General features: G+C 28.9%; 2 protein-coding genes across 4 annotated transcripts in view; one reads left to right on the forward strand and one right to left on the reverse strand.

Annotated features, from left to right (window-relative positions):
* The window catches only part of LOC107453344 (phospholipid-transporting ATPase ABCA3), a 47,014-nt gene extending 33,598 nt beyond the window's left edge, over positions 1–13,416 (forward strand). The window contains exons 15-23 of the mRNA XM_087157407.1: positions 49–128; positions 1,327–2,193; positions 3,442–3,567; positions 6,475–6,720; positions 8,297–8,817; positions 10,290–10,477; positions 10,548–10,721; positions 11,501–11,723; positions 13,236–13,416. Of these exons, the coding sequence (XP_087013533.1) occupies positions 49–128; positions 1,327–2,193; positions 3,442–3,567; positions 6,475–6,720; positions 8,297–8,817; positions 10,290–10,477; positions 10,548–10,721; positions 11,501–11,723; positions 13,236–13,403 (2,593 nt within the window). The 3' untranslated portion in view covers positions 13,404–13,416. The remainder of the gene's footprint in view (positions 1–48; positions 129–1,326; positions 2,194–3,441; positions 3,568–6,474; positions 6,721–8,296; positions 8,818–10,289; positions 10,478–10,547; positions 10,722–11,500; positions 11,724–13,235) is intronic.
* Positions 13,417–13,683: 267 nt separating this feature from the next.
* Positions 13,684–20,611, reverse strand: LOC107453347 (inosine triphosphate pyrophosphatase). 3 transcript variants are annotated; one of them, XM_016070134.5, is made up of 5 exons: positions 20,488–20,564; positions 17,860–17,896; positions 17,479–17,565; positions 14,969–15,181; positions 13,684–14,895 (listed from the first exon to the last, which is right to left on the reverse strand). In XM_016070134.5, exons 3-5 carry the CDS (start codon positions 17,554–17,556, stop codon positions 14,629–14,631), a joined length of 558 nt encoding a protein of 185 aa, XP_015925620.1. In that variant the 5' UTR covers positions 17,557–17,565; positions 17,860–17,896; positions 20,488–20,564; the 3' UTR covers positions 13,684–14,628. The 3 variants fall into 3 exon arrangements, with proteins under 3 accessions (XP_015925620.1, XP_015925618.1, XP_071033675.1); XM_016070132.4 differs by lacking the exon at positions 17,860–17,896 and having other exon boundaries at positions 20,488–20,611; XM_071177574.2 differs by lacking the exons at positions 17,860–17,896; positions 20,488–20,564 and adding an exon at positions 18,051–18,069.
* Positions 20,612–20,637: the final 26 nt, after the last annotated feature.

A 20,637-nucleotide genomic window follows, 5' to 3' on the forward strand; every position in this document is an offset into this window, starting at 1 on the left:
TCAGAAATGCATCGAATTGAATATTGACTTTTTTATTTTATTTCTTAGAGTTTCTAATCTTTCTGATGTTAAATACATGAAAAAAGGTGAACGACAGCTGCGAAATGGAGTATCTCAAGAATATGATGGTAAATAAACATGATATGTTTAAGGAACAATGGTATTAAAATATCACAACAATATGTTTCCTAAAACACGGACCACGCTAAGCATTCGCCAGCTTGCCAAATACGATTAAGTCGTAAATTTGGCGAATAAAATTGAGTTTTGGCAAGAGTATTGGCGAATGATTTTAGTATAAAGTGCCAATTACAAGAATTATTTCGAACTTTCTTTTTTATTATAAAAAGTATCAATTCTTAATTGGAAACCGTTTTAATCTCTCTTCAGTCTTTATGTTTTTAAAAATTTCAGTATAGATGTTAAGATTTATATTAGGCTACATCTAAAATCAGGCATTATGAAGTTCTCTTATTTAATTATTCTTTTTTTTTAAATTTTCTTTTTTTTTTTTTTGTTACTTTGACGTTAAGTTAAGCGCGAGATTTTTTCCCCTTAACAACGGGTAACTAATTATCTTTTAAAGAAAAAATTTTAAAAACATTTAAAATTGAAATAATTTTTGAATAAATAGGAATTTAAAGGGAAAAAAGCGCGCGTTCAAGTTATAATTTAAAATGATCCTATTAGCACTTCAAATTTCAACTAGTTACATTTCAGCAAACGTAGATCGACTGCTTTTTTTTCTTACCACAAGTTAAATAGTTAATAGTTGAATCGTTTTTTTTTTTTTTTTTTTTTTTTAAATTCCAGGGAACTTCTTGAAAATTTTTTAACACACCTTACCTTCGTAATTTCAAGTTTCGAGTTTTTTGCTCTGTAAAACAAAATTAACAGATAGATAATGCTTTTGCCAAATCTATAGGATTATTACAGCTGCCCGCATTATTACAGTGTCTATACTACCCACCTTTTCCCTTATATATAGCAGCTAATATAATAATCATACAAATGAATTTAAGGAAGAGAGTATGCTTTCGACTATATCAGCCTTTCTCCATCAAAAAGCAAATCTGAGCAAATCAACTGTTTAATGTGGACCATTCATCGATGTTGGCGAGTTCATATCACGTCCGGGTCACCATTACGGAATATCTATTTGATTATCCATATTAGATCATCCAAAGATTAAATCAAATGAGCATTCTGTGGTAGTTAATTATTAGATTATTAGTGGTAGTTAAGTCCCAAATTAAATAATATAAATTTCTAATAAATTGCATAGTTAAAAAGTATATCCTACAGCAAAATATTTTATCTTTTCAGATGTTTATGGAGATACCAAAAGCTTGAAGAAACAATTCCTGTGTTATCAGCTCTTCGCTTTTCTTGCAAAACGTTTTCACTACACCAAACGACACTGGATCATTTTGATAACTCAATTCGCATTACCAGTGCTACTAGTTTGCGTGTGTTTTATACTTATAAAAAACAGTCAGAATCAATTCCGGCAAAACTACGAACCTTTGACCTTAGACATACGTAGTGTTTACGGTAACAGTGAAGGTATCATTCATTCAACTTCAACTAAGAATTTAAGCAGTCAGTTAGAATATTTTTTTAAAGAAAATAAAATAAAGGCTATTGAAGTAGTTGATAATCCCATAAGTTACGTACTTGATTATGGAAAAAAATCTCTTTCTCGTTATTTGACCATGTTGATGGTAGGAGCTAGTGTGCGAAATTATACAGATGGAAAAGTCAAATTAACAGCGTGGTACAACAATGAGCCATACCATGCTCTTCCAATGTCATTGCTTCTAGCTCACACAGCAATTCTTAGGCATGTTAGTTCTTCACAGGCAACCATAAGTCTTACTAATTCACCTTTACCAAAATTTGAAGTTGCGGAACGCTACCATGGACCAGGAAGAGTTGAAGGGATTTTTGCTAGTGTCTTTATACCATTAGCTTTAGGATTCATGTCTGCAACTGCCGTATTAATTCCCATTCACGAGAGAACTAGCAAAGCAAAACTGTTGCAGCTCATGACTGGTGCACCCCATGTTCTGTATTGGACTTCAATGCTGCTATGGGATTTCGCATTGTATTTAATTGTGTCGGTGACCCTGATCATTCCTTTTGCTGCTTTTTACGAATATATATTCTTTTCGGTAAACTCCAATGCGATTGGTAAGTATTTGTTATAATTTTTTTTTATTCATTACTACATATTTGCTTTAATGACCAAAAAGGTATAGCTTGAAAATTTTGCCAATTAGCTATAAATATAATACTATAAAAAAATTGTATAACTTCTGTCTACTCTGCTCTATATTAAATTATAACGATAACAAATTATGAATAAATTTGTCTTTACGCAGTTTGTCTGTGAAAACGGAACAATTCAATAAAACAAATGCTTTGTCTATCAGATTAACTCCATGTTTAATATAAAAATATTTTTATCGTTTAATATGATCTTTTTAAGTATTTTGTAATCGATTCGAACTAATTTTATTAAACTTATATACGAGGGCCAGGTGGTTAGTTTTAGCTTCTTTTAAACTTTCTCATACCATTCGTCCACTTGCAAAAATATATCCTCCCATGGGAATAATATTGAAACGTTTTGCATTCAAAATTAAGGTGTCATTTTTATTGTTAAAAATTAGCTAATGATAATAGGTATTAAATATAAAATAAGAGATAAGGTATGGCTCGTTCTCATACCATCCGTTCACTTGCAAAAATATACTTTCCCATAAGAATATTGGAACTTTTGCAGTCAAAATTAAATTAATGCTATTTTTAATTGTCAAAAAGCTTCTGATAATAGGTATAACGTAAAATAATAGATAAGATATGACTTGCAGCTAATGAAATCAAAAGAATTTGCTTAAGAATATGACATAGATTTTTAACTTATTATTTATTCATCAGAAAAACTTCACGCAGTGGACTGATATTTAAGACATGGTTCCCAGCAGATCACCGAAGTCAAGCATCACTGGCTGCGGTCAGTGTGCGCGTGGGTGACCTCTTGGATTAGTCTGTGTAGCGATGGAGGGTGTGCCTCGTTAAATTGTTCTACCGTAAAGTGCTCGACTGCACGTGCTGGTCGTCGGGCTACCGAAGTGAGGATGCCATCTCCACTGCAGAGGATCAAAATTGTGATGGCATGTCTTCGGATCATCCCTAGGGATGTTTCCCAGATCGTCGCCAATAGCCCATTGTGCAGCTCTAGTGCGACGTAAATGAACTATAACAACATCATCAGAAAACGCTTCTTCATACCAAGAATTGCAATCTCTCTAAATGGGAGGAAAGATAAAAATATATCTCAAGATTTAAGCGCGATTTAAATATGAAATGACCGATAATATACTGCCTCTCGATACCAACAACCACGATTTCATATGTCTTCCTTATTGTTTTTAGGCACTGTTTTATTAGTACTTGCTCTTTATGGATTTTCTTCGATACCTTTAAGTTATTTGTTATCATTTATGATTCAAAAAGGAAACACTGGATTTGCTGTTGTCATTGCTCTAACCTGCGTCATGGGTAAGATTCTTTACACTCAAAACTAATCTTTAAATTATACTCAATTAGATCTTTTCTTTTGAGTTTCTTAAATAACTAAAATGACTTATGGTATTTACATGTTATAGTTTAAAATTCATAGGAGGATTGATCAACCCTTATTTTACATACTTTAACATTCATTTAGCAGAGCACTAAATTGCAGCATGGTATCAGGTAGAATTCCATGTTGTTTCTATCTACCAACCATTTGTGAGCAAAAACACGCAAAAAAATACAAGTGATATTATTTTTATACACCTAGTTGCAAGTTCTTCTCCAATATCTCCAATGGTGCTTACGACTACAAAATCTAGATACAAATTTAAAATATATATGTATATTAAGAAAGGTAACGTTATGTCCCAAACTGAAACTCCAAAATTATTTCACGATTTCAATGCCTGATGCAAAAGAAAGAATTTTATCAAAGTATTTTAAGCTAAGGCCTAATTGAAATGAAATAAAAATTTAAAATACGGTTCTAGAATAGGCTGTTTTTACAACAATTATGACTATTTCCTACTATAGAAAGTATTAGCTGATTCATCAAAACTTGAGAGATTGTAAACAATTTGTGCCTGAAAAAAACATGTTTTGCTGTCGTTTAATTTTTTACGCTACTTGCCTTGTTTAACGGATGACTACCAATTAAAACAATTCAGATTTTTTCTTCAGTGAAAAATTTTCTCTTCTTCCACTTTAGTCAATCTGATTTGTTTAGTTGATTTTTTAGCTGTTATGATTGTACAAAAGGGGAACGTCACCATTTCATTAGATGAATGATTCAGCATCTTTTCTTTCTATCTGCTTTCCACTTAATCATTTCCATCAAATTTTTTGACGCGTGTCATCCTTTACACGATTCGTATGAGACTTTCGTTACTCCCCTTTTATTTTTTTTACAAACTAATATAATTGTATTGGGAACAAAAACAAACACATTAATACAAAGAATATATATTCGGCGTCAAGAGGAAAATCCTGTCCTGGCGACAAAGAAAAGTAATACAATAAATTTAAATTAGAAATTTTAAAAAAAAGGGGGGGAGGATATTACAATCATAAATTATTTTGCTCGTCATAAGACATCATATATTGTTGAACACTGTAATAATAGGGAGAAAAAAAATACATGAAGCTATGTAAAAAAATAACAAAGGTAACATAAGAAATTCATTTGGATTGGCACAAGACTGGTATAAAAAAATCAAATGCTTCCCTTAAAGTGAAAAATAGAGATCTAAATCGTCAATGTTCATCACAAATTGAAATAAAGCAAGCTTAAAAGAAGAATATATTTGGATGTCTTGCAACTGGAATGGTAATTTATTATATAATTTAGGTGCTAAGTAAAAAAACTGTTTTCGTGAAATTTCTTCTTTAAAGTGGGGAATCTCATATATTTCAGTTGGTCTCCTTTCAGACACATTAGTTTTTAATTTGCATATTAATTTATTGTTGTGTAAATAAAGTAAAATACGAAAAAATACATTATGGCGAAATGGTAATAGGTCAATTCTTGTATATATATTGGTAGTAGTTATATTTGAATTATTTATATTTAGAGAATTAATAATCTTGAAGCATTTATTCTGAACTGAGATTGAAGGAAGTAAATTAGCTTTATATTCACCGCCATATATTATCGCACCATAATTAATTAAATTTATCCTATCAAAAAAAATTTCCAGCTTTTATATTTATTTTTGCATTTTATAATGATGTAACGTTTTCTTTCCCAATATCCCTTCTGGTAGTGTCCGAATAAAGCTTTATATTTCTTTTTTTTTACCGTTGTTGCTATAAAAGTAGATTATCTTAATTTCGGTAAGATTTTATAATTTTGATTCTGATCTTATGAATTATCCCTACACTTCACATCGCGGTTGGTACTAATTATGCTTTTGCAATTAAGACAAATTCATCAGTTTATTAACAAACTCTGCACTATTATACTCCTTTATTTTTATTAACACACTTGTGAGAACGGAGTCTTGCAATTAAAATTTTGCACCTACCGGTTGCTAGAGAGCAATCAAATCCTTACAAAAATTCCATACCTGATGGCAATACAAGTTTAAATTGTTTCCTGACTACTACAAGCAGAATTTATCTTCCTTAAATCACCAAATAGGATTTATCATCAATCTAAATTGCGAGAATCTAGAATACTCAAATATCAACTGGAGCTCTGCGCTGGATGACAATAAGTTTCATTTTTTGACCACAAGAAGCAAAATTTATTGTCATCTTATTGCCATTCCCATTTCCATCACTTTCCAATTAACTGGAGTTTGAATTTCAACTGAAGCTAAATGCTAGGTTGCTTATAAATTATACTTTATCGCCATTTTATAATCAGTCGAAATTTCATCCAATTTTTGATTTTAACGAAATGATACACGGAAAACTAAGAAGAAGAGAGTAATAAAATAAAATAAAAATTTTAAAAACTATGTTTTTAAAGTCGATTCAGACGACGAAAATCCTTTTATTTTTGTCAGACCTAAAACGAAAGAGTAAGGAGTATTACTTTAGCAATAAACCTACATCCCACCGATAAGTTCCCTCACGTCATTCGAAAATATCTCCTCTCAATTTAAAAATGCAGCTTTTTTAATATATATGTATATAGATTTTATTATTTTCTTCATTGTTTTTTCTCACTTATAAGAAAGAAACATTGCTTCTTTAAATTACGATTAAATATTTTTTTTTAAACTTCGCCAACTACTTTTGTGAATACACCAATTAAAAAATATCAAGCTGCACAGAGTGGTAGCAAATACAATAAAATAATAGTGGTCTTTTTTTATTTGAGAATTGTTTTTTTTTTCTTATATAAACTACTTCCCTACATCAATAATAAAAGTATTTAATTTCTAGGTATCGCTGTGTCTACGACATTGATAAACATATATGGTTTTCTGTTTGGGCGAACAAAGGATGTCATCAATACGTTAGTGTGGATTTTCAGAATTTTTCCCTATTATTCAGTTGCGTCAGGATTCAACAACTTGTTTCGCATTGCTTTTCAAAATGCATACTGTGAAGGAATATCAGCGGAGAACCTCGAATACAATTGCAAACCCGATATGGCTAAAAATAATACGTTGTATAAATGTTGCACGGGTAAGTACATCCCAGCATAATATAAATTGATTAAAAACTTAATATTTTAATGCATTTTAATTTCTAAACACTTATCGCTTTATTCGATACTTACAAAAAATTCAAAACTTGAAAACGTCAAAAAAGAATTTTAAACTTTAAAGCACTTTTACCCGTAGTAAATTTTAAATTCTTTGTCAATGCATTAAGTTCACTGTCGAATTAAAAGAGAACTTGAAAAACAAAGAAGTTATTACATTGCTTAGACCGAAATCAACAGCCTTAAATGTTCTAAGCCTATTTTTTTCTATTAAACTTTATTTTTAAAGCTTTTTTACTTATAATCCTTATCAAATTTTTATGGTGATGAATACATGGGTCTATCACTTATTTATTATTTTCAGCAAATGCAGTATCGAATCTTGTAGGCTGGAGTTTCATAGTTACACTATTACTAGATTCATATCTTTCATCTGATTTTAAAAATGGTCGATTGCAATCAATACTGGAATCATATTATAGAATTTCTAAATTATGAATTGAGGGGTTAGCCACTATACCTCTTTTGCATTAAAAGATTAAGTAGCGTGTTCACTGCTTTTTTGCTTTTCCAGATTATTGAAATCTTACTTTAAAATTATTTTAATAAAGAAATCTCGATCTCAATTATAGATTTTAAAAGAAAATGTTGGTAAAAGGGAATTTCAGCAGAACTATAAAATTGTTCTATTTATTGATCTCAAACTATTAGTTGCTCAATGCTCCATTAATATAATTACACAGGAAACTTTTACAAGTTTTTGGTCTAAATAAAGCAATTCTAAAACTAAAAATAGTATGTTGAATGTAAAAACGGAAAAAAAAAAGAACTTTAATTGAAATTAAAAGATAACTTGAAAATGCACGATGAAATTAAAATGCAAATGTAATTAGAAGAGTACTTGAAAAACAGAGAAGTTATTAAACTGTACAGACCGAAATCAACAGCCTTAAATGTTACAAACCTATTATTTTTTATTCAATTTTATTTTTAAAACTTTTTACTTATAATTCTTATCAAATTCTTTTGGTGATTAATTCATGGGTCAATTTTAAAGATGAAATTTACCTTTATGATACAAATCATACCTTTATAATACGAATTATACTCCTGGATCAAGCATTGGGAGAAACTAGCTTTCGTAGAGGACTTTATGACAGAGCGAACCCGAATCTTGCGTTACATGGAGAGGAATACCACGAAAACCTCACACGACGGTTAGCCCAACAGCAAAGGAACCCTAACCCATGTTCCGTCGACCATTGGGGATATTTTAATTCTGCACAGTGGTTGGTAAGAGTCGGGTCAGAATTCATATCAACCAGCCATCGCTGGGTTTCGAACCAAGTCACCTCTTGTGAGGAGATCGCTCTATTCCCTGAGTCACTTCTTCCTTTTCTTAATTAATATGGTCTTCAAAAATAGGTCTTACTTTTCTTTTAATTGCTTACCTGTTTTTTTTTCCCCTACGAAGCCAGAAATCAATTTTCTAATTCTAAATTCTGGTGTATTTCTTTTAGTATAATTCCCTCTTCAAACTTTTCATAACAATTACAGATTATTGTGGTGAGAATGAGTGCCTGAAGAAACTTTCATTTGTTACCTGGGACAGACTGGCTTGTGGACGAGATGTCATGTTTTTATTCTTAGATGGCATTATATATTTCACGATTTTGATAATGATAGAGACAAGTTTTTTCCAAGCTGTCTATCGAAAACTGAAGCAAAATTTCAAGAACTTTACACAAAATAATCGGATCTTTGGCGAAATTATTCAATCGAGTGTCATTGAAGACAGTGAAGTCATCGCTGAGGAACTTCGCATAAGACACTTGGAGGATTCTAACAGTGGTGTGGGAAGAGAAGCATTGGTGATTACGGAACTTTCAAAAATATTTAAGAATTTTTTTGCAGTCGATCATTTAAGTTTGGGAATTCATAAAGAAGAATGCTTTGGACTTCTAGGAGTTAATGGCGCTGGAAAAACAACAACATTTAGAATGCTAACCGGCGATTGCCATCCAACAGATGGAAATGCATTTACTGCACATCATTCCTTAATACAAAATACTAAAAAAGTAAGTACTTTAGATTTGTTCATTTTACATTTCTATCGCTGATATACACAGAAAGGAGAGGTTTATGTTCAATAAGGCCCTAACAAAAATGTATCAAATTTGAACGTAATGTTTAAAAAAAATAGTTATTAACTTAACTCTCTCAAAAACGGTGGTACTATCTTTTATGAAACATTAAAAACAATATTTTACCAATATTTAAAAAAAAAAAATTTAAAAAATTGTGGTCATAGATGTCTTTACTCTTCACCCTAAATTATAAGCTTATAAATATTTTCAATTCTTTCTACTTTGTTCGGTCGATTTACCTAACTATTCACCCCTTCAATAATTTGCTCAACTTCTTCTCTTTGAAATAGACTAAGATTCTTTCACAGTAACTCTTTCTCTCTCTCTGAAGCTAAAAATCGTAAATATGCTTTTAAAATGAAAACAAAACAAACTTAAAAACACCAAATATAAAATAAATACGTGAATAAACCTAAAATCATCTCGCATACACATACATCTCGCATATGAAGAAAATTTTAAATGACGATTGCAAAAGTCAAAATTTTCCCTCTCTACATTAATATGGGTTCATTAACATATAACCGACAATTATAGAGAAACAAGATTTAATAAACACTATTTAAAACAATAAAGATTTCTGCCATTTCGAATATCCAATTCATCTGCTGCTTAAATCTGAAGTTGTCAAACTTAAATTGCTACGAAGTATCGTCAAACCAACACACAATATACAAAAATGTAATTATATGTATTTATGAATTAATGAAAACTTCAATTAATTTTTTTTGAATACCATTCATTTTTTAACAAATAAGTATCTTCATTAACTCTTATATCTTTATTTAAGGATTAAATAAGAGCAGTTTCAAACCATAATAAACTAGTAAATGAATAAACTATAATTTGTATCCATACTTTGACCATAAATTGTTAATGAATTAGCATAACTTCAAATGCTAAATCTTAACAACAGTTTAGTTGCTCGAGTAGTTAAACTTGGTCACTTCAATCCAAGTTGTTACAATTTTTGACAAGGAAATAATTAAGTATGATACTTTATTGGAAAAAAAACTTCTAACTCAATAGCAGAGTTAAACGACTCTTTTATTAATGCTATAAATATTAAAATACTATTTTTAAAAAATACTAAAATTACTATGCAAAATAAAAATGCTATAAAACTGTCTCAACATTTTTGCGTTCAATATGTTTCAAAAACTTGTAATTTTAGTTTCCTAATTACATATCATGGAGCCACATGCTAAATGTGACTCCTTGTTGTTGGCAATAAGTTATTGATAATTGATGTATGATTAATTTATTGTATATCGAAAATATACTTCATTAACTTTACTATAATCCCTATTTTTATTTATAAATTTTCATATTTTTAGACAGTAATTAAAAAAAATCGCAACACAAAAATTACTGCCATTATAATTTTCGTTCTTTTATTTCAGTTTCGATCTTATTTAGGGTATTGTCCTCAGTTTGATGCTTTAATTGATCGTCTGACAGGCCGTGAAACTCTCACACTATTTGCAAGATTGAGAGGTCTCTATGGATCAGAACTCAACGATAGAGTCGAGATGCTGATCAAAATGACCGACTTGTCGGCACATGCTGATAAGCAAACACAATTTTATAGGCAAGTTATATTACTGCGAAGCAATGCTAAAAGTCAGCGAACAAGTACAATACATCCCTTTCTATTTCAGTGGCGGAAATAAAAGGAAACTTTCAGTTGGAATAGCATTAATTGGATCACCACCTATAATATTATTGGATGAACCAACTGCTGGTGTAGATCCAGTTTCACGAAGAAAAATCTGGAATATTCTCGCTCAAGCTCGGTACTTTACGAAAGCAGCCATTATTCTAACCACACACAGGTTTGTTATCCTTCATTTAGAAAATAAGTTTTCAATTAAAATTTACTTTCCTAAAACTTTCCACTTGTGCAACCCAGTTGGCATAGTAGTGAGCATCTTAGTCTTCCACAGTTTGAGCCAAAGAATAATTAGAACATAACTTGGCTCAGAGGATATATAGAAGATGGCTTGGCCCAGACGATATATAAGACATGGCTAGGGTTAGATATAGTTATGATTTTTAGTTTTCTGGAGATTCGTTCGAATTGTACTTTATTTATCGCATTTTAGTGGTTCAGGTTCCCCTTTAATTTCGTACACAACAGTCTTAGAGCTGGAAAATAATTTAGAAGCTTAATATAGAGACCAGGTATTACCTATTATTTATAACTTTCATATTAATTGTGCTAGTGTATAGCCCTCATAAGGTAGTTTTTTTTTCTTTTTTTAATCGTCACTGAAAGTAAATCCCAAAAACGTTGCCTGAAGCACTATTAAGATTTTAAAAAATAGTCAGATCAATCTATGACAAATCATTTCAAATAAAACACAGCAATTTTAAACCAGGAATTATATTCTGGAAATGTGTTACATAGATGTAGTCTAATATTTTATTCAAAAAACAAGACTTAATGCATCTGAATTTTTTTTAAAATATTGAATCTTTTAGCTGGCTATTGATTTAATCTCCAGCTATTAAAATGATGGTTTAGCAAACTAGAAATAAATTTTAATATCAAGCTGTTTTTCGAAAATTCATACAAGTTTTAAACTAATAATTTTTTTAAAAATATTTTTAGCATGGAAGAATGTGAAGCATTATGTAGCAGATTAGCAATCATGGTCAATGGTCGATTCAGATGCTTGGGTTCAATTCAACAACTGAAATCCAAATATGGTCAAGGTTATACACTTGTCATCAAGATAGCAAAAGAGACAGTGGAAGATCAACAAAGTATTTTCGACATCAAAACATTCATAGAAAATAAATTACCAAGTGCTGACTTAAAAGATGATCATCAAGTTAGTAGCTCATTCAATGGCGTAACTTATAAAATAAATTCTGCAAACATTAGCTAATATTCTAATATTATATTATAAACACTATTTGTAGGCAAATACATTAAAAAAATACCTGTGATTATTTATTTAATATAAAGTAAAATTCAAAATCATGCAAATCCTAAAAAAAAGCTTCATGAAAAAAAAATCTAGGCCATTATCAAAATATATAATTTGAATAATAAAAATAATTATTTCTTCTCCGTAATTATTAAATAATTTTTAATGCTCCTCACTAGTAGGAAAAGAGAAAGGCGAAAACAATGATGGTTCGCTTTGGAGGAATCAGAGTTTAGTGTGATTGGGGGGGGGGAGAGAGAACTTTCATTCCAGGTCAAAGAGATGTCCCAGTTGAATCTTCAGTAAAGGCCTTGGCACACACTGGGCTCACATGCCAAATATTATTATGCTGATAGAATGTTAACCTTTTCCAGTGCAGTAAATTTTGGTCGAAAGTTTTAGATAGGCAGTATATTCGCAACTGCGACTGTAGATAATGGATTCAAAGTAAAGAGATATACTTAAACTTTATATTGTTTAAAGAATGGTGGTTGCTAAAAAAAAGTGGACATTTAGAAGCAAACAGTAAAACATTTTTGTGGTTTACAATATACACTCCACAAGACAGTGTTAATGATGAATCGCAACAAAATGAGAAGAAAAAAAAAACTTTTTGACATTTAAAAATGAGGCTATTAATTTAAAATTTTATATAATAGAGTAAAAACTATTGTTTGAAGTATTTGAAAATTTTTAAAAGGTAAGGCAAGATTTTTAAAGTGTGTTCCTAAGGGCATAATTCAGTAATCAACATGTAAGACTTTAGAAACAATGGGATTTATTTTAATTTCAAAACCTGTTCTCAGGTATGATTAGCAAGTGGTTGATGTCCAGTGTATCAAAATAATTCTTTTAAATATATTATTCAATGACGCAATGTATAAAAAAATACAAGGAAAAAAACATTTACCCGAATTATCTGAATACTTAAAGTAATAAACTAAAGCAAACTAATCATATTATTTTGTAACAAAAAATAAAGAGTACAATGAGAAATACACTTCAACAGTAGACTAAGTATAGAGATTTTTAAGCTACTACTTTATACCTTCAAATATTCTACAGTAAAATTCCATTTAAATAACTCTTAACAGGATATTATTTTTTTAATTAAAATGAATTAAATTAATGTAAATATACTGAAAATAAATGACATGTGATAATTATTTTCAGTATCTTGATTATAAAAATAAATGATTTACTAAAAATAAATAACTCATAAGAAAAAAAGGAAAGTGTAAATCTGTAAATATACCACTTGACCTCTGTGCTTTTGGAATTTTTTTTATCTTCTCTGAGACATGATATTAAAAAAAAAGAGTGGGTATTGATGCAAGGTAAAAAAAAAAGCATTAATTGCTGTTTAATATGCCAAATAAATGGTAATGAAATTGATTATTCATTTTCTTCTAGGGCATGCTTCAATACCATGTTACTGATCCAAGTGTAAGACTAAGCCAACTTTTTAAACTCATGGAAGAAATGAAAAGACAATTTAAGCTAGAAGATTATTTAGTTAGTGATACATCTTTGGAACAGATTTTCTTAACTTTTGCAAGATCCCAGAGAGCAGCTGAATAAAATAAGATTTTAATATTTGTGAGATTATTTCATATAAACAAACACCAGTAAAAAAATAGAATTTTTATCATTTGTAACACTTCACTTTAATACACCTAAACATTGCAATAACTCTTCAAAGAAAGAAAAAGCTGTGTTATTTTGCTTGTACATGAAGTAACCACACATTTCTGTCGAAAATTTATCAACAAGTTTTTCTTTAAATAGCAACATAGGAAAACCATCTGTCATAAAAACAATGTAACAACTGAAAAACAAAACATAAATGAAGCAAAACATGAAAAAATTCTGATTGATAGTTTTATTTGATATATGTGTAACAATCAGCTTTATTTGGTCTGGACAAAGTTCAGCAACCCTAGGGAGAATATAACCTTCCATACAGATACTTCTATTAATCTTCGAACATTGTCATTAAAAGCTACCCTTTATGATTAAGCTCCTTCAGTTTAGGTTTAAACCAAATAAATAAATAACAATCAGCTTTATTTGGTCTGGATTAAGTTCAGTAACCCTAGGGAAAATACTTATAATCTGTCATGTATCAATCCCTTTATCTCTGTTACTAGTATTGTGATAATGTTGTATAAGTTTGTATATATGTTTTTAATATCTTTCTCATATTTCAAAAAGACCTGACACATGAGTCAAATTAGTTATAATGAATATATATGAAAGTATCAGGATAAATTTAATATTTTATAGTATCATTAACTTAATGTTTCAAAATTAAATTTGACCCAGTATTAAGTTCTAAAATAGGATATGTTTACTATCATGCATATGAGACTGGAATGTTTCAATTCTAATTAAAATACTCTTAATTGATATGGACAAGTTAATTTTTCAATTACAAATTTTATTTGGCATTAAATTTTTAACATAAACTAAAATTTTCAAACAATTATAGTAAATCAAAATATGTAATTAATAATATTTCTCACATAAAAATAGTAACTATAGATATTTCTATTTAACCTTCCATCAGAGGCACTCTAAAAACTGGTATGAGGTACTAAGTGTATTCCTTCAATATGTAATATAATGCAGGATATAAATTCTAACAAAAAATAATAAATTAAAAGTTATGAAATATATATTATCAAAAAAAACTGTTTATAAAAAGTGGATATGAGTAAAAAAGAAAAACAAAATTTAACCACAGTGTACAACACACGTTAACAGGAAGATTAAAAAGAAATAACTAGTGACATTTTTGATAAAGCTACTCATTTACAGTTTCAATAAATGCTTTCAATTTAGACAATGCTTTACGGCGATGAGAAATTTCATTTTTTTCTTCTTTAGTCATTTCTGCATAAGTTCTATCAAATCCATCAGGTAAAAAACAAGAGTCCCAACCAAAACCACTTTCACCACATGGAGCAACAATAGTTCCTCTGGTAATACCATGGAATAACTTTGGTGCAGATTCAGGATTTTCACAATATGCAAATGTGCACAAAGCAGATGCAGACTTATTTTCCCAGCCCTGAAAAATACATTTTATGAATAGTTAAAAAAATTAATTTAACTTTCCTAATTCACAAAAGAATGCAACTTACACTGAGTAACCGATGCAGACCAGCTGGTCCTAATTTATCTAAGAACCATTTAATATATGGGCCAGGCAAGCCATTTAGAGCATCAAAGCACAGAGATGTATCTTCCACAATAACAGGTTCTTTTATGAGTTCCGATGCTACTTTACATTTTGACGAAGTAATAAAATCAGACTCTCCTTGATATTCTGGCAAATCAAGTTTCACAGAATTTATCTAGAATTTTTTTTAAAAAAAAGGCTTTATAAGTATAAAATATTTTTTAAATAACTCACTAATGTAACCCTGTAAGTCTTATGAAGTGAATCATGATAGATTAATTATAATATAAAAATAATTAAAAATGTAATGAATGAAAAATAACTTCAAAAGAATTTCTTTATTGTTAGAGCTGTTCCTATATTACACTAAAAAGTGAATTCATACCTTATTAGATTACATTTTACAATAAATATTTTTTGTTACTTTTTTATGTGGTTAAACAATAAAAAAGTTATATTTACTTATTTATAAGTTATATTTAATTTTATAATAAATTTTAAGTGCAGCATGTTCAGTCAAATTATGCAACTCAAATAATGAATACAAAATATTTATTCAAAATTTTAAAGTGATACAGTAGGGAACCGATTATCCGGAATGATTGGGACCATCGCTATTCCGGATAACTGATTTTTCCAGTTTTCTGAATGGCTACAAAAAGCCGTTTTCTTATTGTTAAACACAACTAAAAACAAAAAATATTTAGAAATAATCCTAAAAAGAAGAAAAAACGATGAAGTAGTACACTAATGATTATTTCCAAAATGAAAGTAAGGTAAACATCTTTCAAAAAAGAACGAAAAATCCTGAAATCTTATGAGGGAAAAAAATTTTTTTTTAAATGGGGACAAAACTTATCGAATTTCGTTCCGGTTTTTTGGTTTTCCGGTTTTCTGATTTCCGGATAACGGGTTCTGTACTGTATTTAGAACTAACTTCTTGTTCTATTGCTAAACAATCTCTCAAGCAAAACATATTTATTAATCTTTTATAGTACAAAAATGAAATAAGAAAAAATAAAAAGTTTGATGAAATTGAAATGGTAAGTATGAAAATAATTAGGTTTAAGTTTTAACTGAATAGACTCATAAAATAAATTTATGGAGCTTAATTTGTGTTTATACAAGAAAAGGTTTGATATCTTTTACTAAAATAATTTTTAAAAATCAGTTTATTGTCAAGAAATAGTAATGATTGTAAAGCAATAATAGGGGTTGGTGAACAAATCATTTGTTTTTTAAGTCATTTTATGAAATAAAGTTTGTATAGAAACAAAAAATAAAAGCTTTCTAACATTAAATAATAGCTGCATATTTTTAAAGTTATTGAAGCTATCCTTTGATTCTAAATTATGAAATTTTATAAAACGCATGAAGAAAAGAAAGAAGAATGTAAGAATAATTTTAATTTACCTTTTGAAAGACATAATGCTTCTTTTTTTCTCGAAGATAATACATTATAGAAATGGTACCAAAGAGAAAATAAAAAATAACAATATATTTACTGGCATTGTTAAAATCAATCACTAGTAGAATTTAGTCTAAAATTTCATTAACTAAACAACATGCGTAATAAAATAAAATTTTAAAACATTACACATTTAAAAATGTGGAAAATTAAGCTTAATTCAAGAAATTGTTCGCACTTATTAGATAAAAACACTGTTTAGACACTTTAATTTTTAATCCATAAGCATTATCCATATATAGGGAATTCTCTTTAGGAATAAAAAAGGTCAGGGAGCTGCCTCTGAAAAAAAGACACTATAAGTTTTGAAAGGACACTCATTCAAAAATGTAAAAATTTCTCATTATGTAATAACTGTTCTTCAACAATTTTTAAATTATGCTCTTTGTACTGTTTTATGTGTATATTTCAAAAAATAATCATCTCTCAATATCAGAATAAGAGAAAAATAATTACAGGCATGCTAATAGATAATCTCTAGGCATAATTTTTTTTCAAAAAATGTAAACTAAAAAAAAAAATATTAATTGATAAACTTAAAAATATTTTACATAATTTAAACTGAAAATCATGAGAAAATAAACATTTAAAGCTGCAGTGTTTTCTTAGGTTATTAAAAAAATAATTTTAAAATCAAAAACACTATAAAATTTATTAACATCCTGAAAAAAGAGATGCTTAAAAAATTTAACTAGTTGAGAATAATCCTCACAAAGTAAAAATTTGTTGTAGCAATCATAATTAAATCTATAAACACAGATAATTTTAACAGTGTGTAATTACTATTTAAACAGTGAGTAATTTTTTTAAAAAAATGAAATATGAATAAAAAAGCAATGTTTTTAAAGGATGGGCGGCTTCTAAAAACGCTTAGGGGGGACACTGTATAGTTCATCTATCAATGCATCCAATAAAAATTCATTTTTATAATTACTATTTTGAATAGAAGCAAGATTAGAGAAATCAAATTTAGAAAGTGACTGATATTATTTAACATAACTAACCTTTACAACTTGTCCTAATATTGCTTGCACTTCTGAAATTTTCCCAGCATTTCCACTTACAAAGTTCAAGACTTTCATCTTTATTTACTGAAATAAAACACTTAAATTCAGTTTTTTTATAAGGAACTTTTCAGCATTTTTATGAGTAATTTGAATCATGGGTGTCGTTGGCAAGAAGGGGAGACCATAGGAAATCCTTTTAATAATTAGAAATCTCTATATCTCCCTCTCAATGCTTCGGATAAATAAATTATTTGTGGATAATTATTGATTTAAATTTCTTAAAGTTAAAAACAAGAAAAAAATTTTTAAAAAAAAACATTTGATAATTTTACAAATATTTAGCACATTAAAGAAAAGTTTTAGGTACTCAGCTGTCACCTTCTGTTCAATTTGCGCCTAAAGGGTTCATACGCACCTGGAAAAAAATAAAAAGTGGTAGTAATATTAATCTAAATTTTTTTTATTGAAACCTGTTTTTTTATTTTTTCTTACAGATGCGTATGAACACTATCCTGTCTTCTATAATTAAATTATCATCCCTTTCCAAAACATCAGGAAGTGCTAACTACCTTCTTTTACAAGGAATCAAAGGAATACAGTCATAAATTATACTAATCCAAGAAGCTATTTATACGCAGATTAATAAATTAAGAAGTGTGCCTCTAAAGCATTGTTTCTTGTAGATATACCCCTTCCTTCTTGCAACATAGCCCATCTAAATTTAATGGATGAACATGTAAATAGAAAGAGGGCAATTTCAAGAAAAGGGGATGTTGCCAATTGACAAGGCATATGTTTTTTTTTTAAAAAAAAAAAACAGTAAAAGGAGAGAAATTATAGCGTTTTTATTTCGTGATTTTCATTTATTTATTTAAATTGAATCCTACAAATGTTTTTTTTTTTTTAAATTGTTAGCATTAAAAAATTTTAGGTTGAGAGAAAAATAAAAAATTTTGTTATCTCCATTTTTACTTCCTCTGATTGTTACATTTAAATTAAAAATTATTAATATAAAAAATCCAAAATATTTTTTTTGTATATTAATATGTTGATTGGTAGTGAGTTATTCTGAACGAAACGAAATTTATTTAGAATGTTTTACTTTACTTCCATATTCTATTACCAAATAGTAGTCGGAGACATGATGTAGCTTCTGTGTAAAATTGCCTTTCAACAACGTGTTAATTCAGATTTGGTACAACAGGTTCTGTTTTCAATTCTATTAGGTCTCATCATTTTGACCTAATAGTCATACCTCCATCCATAAAATTGTTATTTCAGGGGTCTGCCTAGGTTTTTCTGAGAGGTACCTATTTTGTGAAAATTTAGATATAATTTGTGAAAAATTAAAAATTATATTAAAAAAATCAACACAAAAATTTGGATTTATTGTTTCTTAAGGGATACAAAAATAAAATTTTAAGAAAAAGTATTTTGTGAAACTACCGTTTTTCCTAAAATTGAATTTGTGAAACTACCGTTTTTTCTAAAGTTGAATTTGTGAAGGTACCGCTAAACGGTAGTAAATTCGGCCTGGACAGACCCCTGTATTTGAACTTCTTATTTAATTATTGGTTTACTATAGTTACCTAAATGTTTTTAGCCAAGGAGGTTAATGGTTAATTTCAACAATAGTGTGAAAAGTTAAAGCTCAATAGCATATTCTCAGTGAATACAGTTTCACAGAAAATTTAATTGAAAGTAAATATAACTTAGTAAAAAGGATTTTTAACAATTTATGTTTTAATAGATACAAGACAGTGAAATATCTTAATCATAAAATATACATAAGGATAATATCAGCCGATTATTTTTTAGGGTAGACTATACTTGAGGGTGCCCCCACCAAGTTGTGATCGCGATTGATCGCCAAGCTGGGCGATGTTGAAAACCACTCATGATTCTGATTGGTTTAGATTTTAATCGTGATTCTGATTAGTTTAGAATTTAGCGTTGTTTTTAAATGAATTTTTAAATGTAATTTCAGAGATCCGTTAGTTCTACTTTGGATACCGGCTGACAAGGTTATTTTTGCTTCTGGAACTAAAAATGAATACTGTCAATGAGATAAATCTTAAGTTTCTGTACGATTTTAATATCAATGAAGAAAAAAACAGTGATTGACTGGTGTATGAATAAAGGTTTAATTAGTAATAGATATAAATGTCCTGTTTGTGGGTTACCACGGCGGTCCGGGCAAACAAGTATGGCGCCAAACATAATTCGCCAATTTCGCCAAGGGGCACCCTCAAGTATATTTTTCCCATTTTTTAATATAATTAAAACCTTTAAGTATATAATTATATAACAGATTAAAAAACTGTTTAATATATGATTATGACAGACGGGCACTTTGGGAGCTATGGAAAGTAAATAAATAACTTACTTGCAAACAATTTCTTTTAAGTATTTTATGCTCATGATAACCTAAGAAATTTGGAAAATTTAATTTGGAAACTGGATCATAACAAGTGATACATCTGTCCAAAAATAATGTGCTTGGCAGTCCTCATCTTTTAATTTATTTAATTTTCAAATCATGAATTCAAAAATAGAAATTGGAATTCTTGATTGTCATTTTGAGGGGTTAGATGATTCGGATCCAGTCAACTCGAATAAAAGATATTTTTTTTGTTTGGGTTTCTGTTTAATGTTTAAAATTAAATAAATTTAGAAATAATTGAAAGAGTTAAGAATGGGGAGATTGAATAGTTATAAAAATACTTCATTTTATGTGCTTGAAGTTTTTTAGTTCAACTTTAAACAGTATGACATGTTATAGGGGCTCAAAACATTTCAGTGCTGGGAGCCTTGCATGCTATTAAAACGGCCTTAGCGTAGTAGGTAATACTACGCTTGTACTTAGAACACCCTAAGCAACTGATAAAAAAGTTGAATACCATGAAATAGAAACTGTGATTTAATGTATAAAAGTTATATCATTACACATATGAGTCAGGAAAATAAAAAAAAGGAAATAAAAATGATTTACTAAGATAAACTTACGGAAATATGGAAGATTCTAAATTATTGAACTATCACCGGCACAAATTCGCCCTCGATTTGTTTTTGTTATGATGAAACGAATTGCCAGATTTTTAATTTTAAATAAAAACATTATACATGCTGCCACTTGATATCAAAATATAGATTAGG

The sequence above is a fragment of the Parasteatoda tepidariorum genome, chromosome 2 (assembly GCF_982258835.1).
Source record: "Parasteatoda tepidariorum strain Cologne lab strain chromosome 2, Ptep-v5.0, whole genome shotgun sequence".
NCBI classification, from domain to species: domain Eukaryota; kingdom Metazoa; phylum Arthropoda; class Arachnida; order Araneae; family Theridiidae; genus Parasteatoda; species Parasteatoda tepidariorum.

Coding starts and splice junctions, on each gene's coding strand:
- LOC107453347 (XM_016070132.4), bottom strand. CDS start 17,556: ATGAAAGTCTTGAACTTTGTAAGTGGAAATGCTGGGAAAATTTCAGAA. Junction 15,182..17,478: donor TATTAGGACAAGTTGTAAAG/GTTAGTTATGTT, acceptor AAAAAATTCTAG/ATAAATTCTGTGAAACTTGA. Junction 14,896..14,968: donor GTCTGCATCGGTTACTCAGT/GTAAGTTGCATT, acceptor TGTATTTTTCAG/GGCTGGGAAAATAAGTCTGC.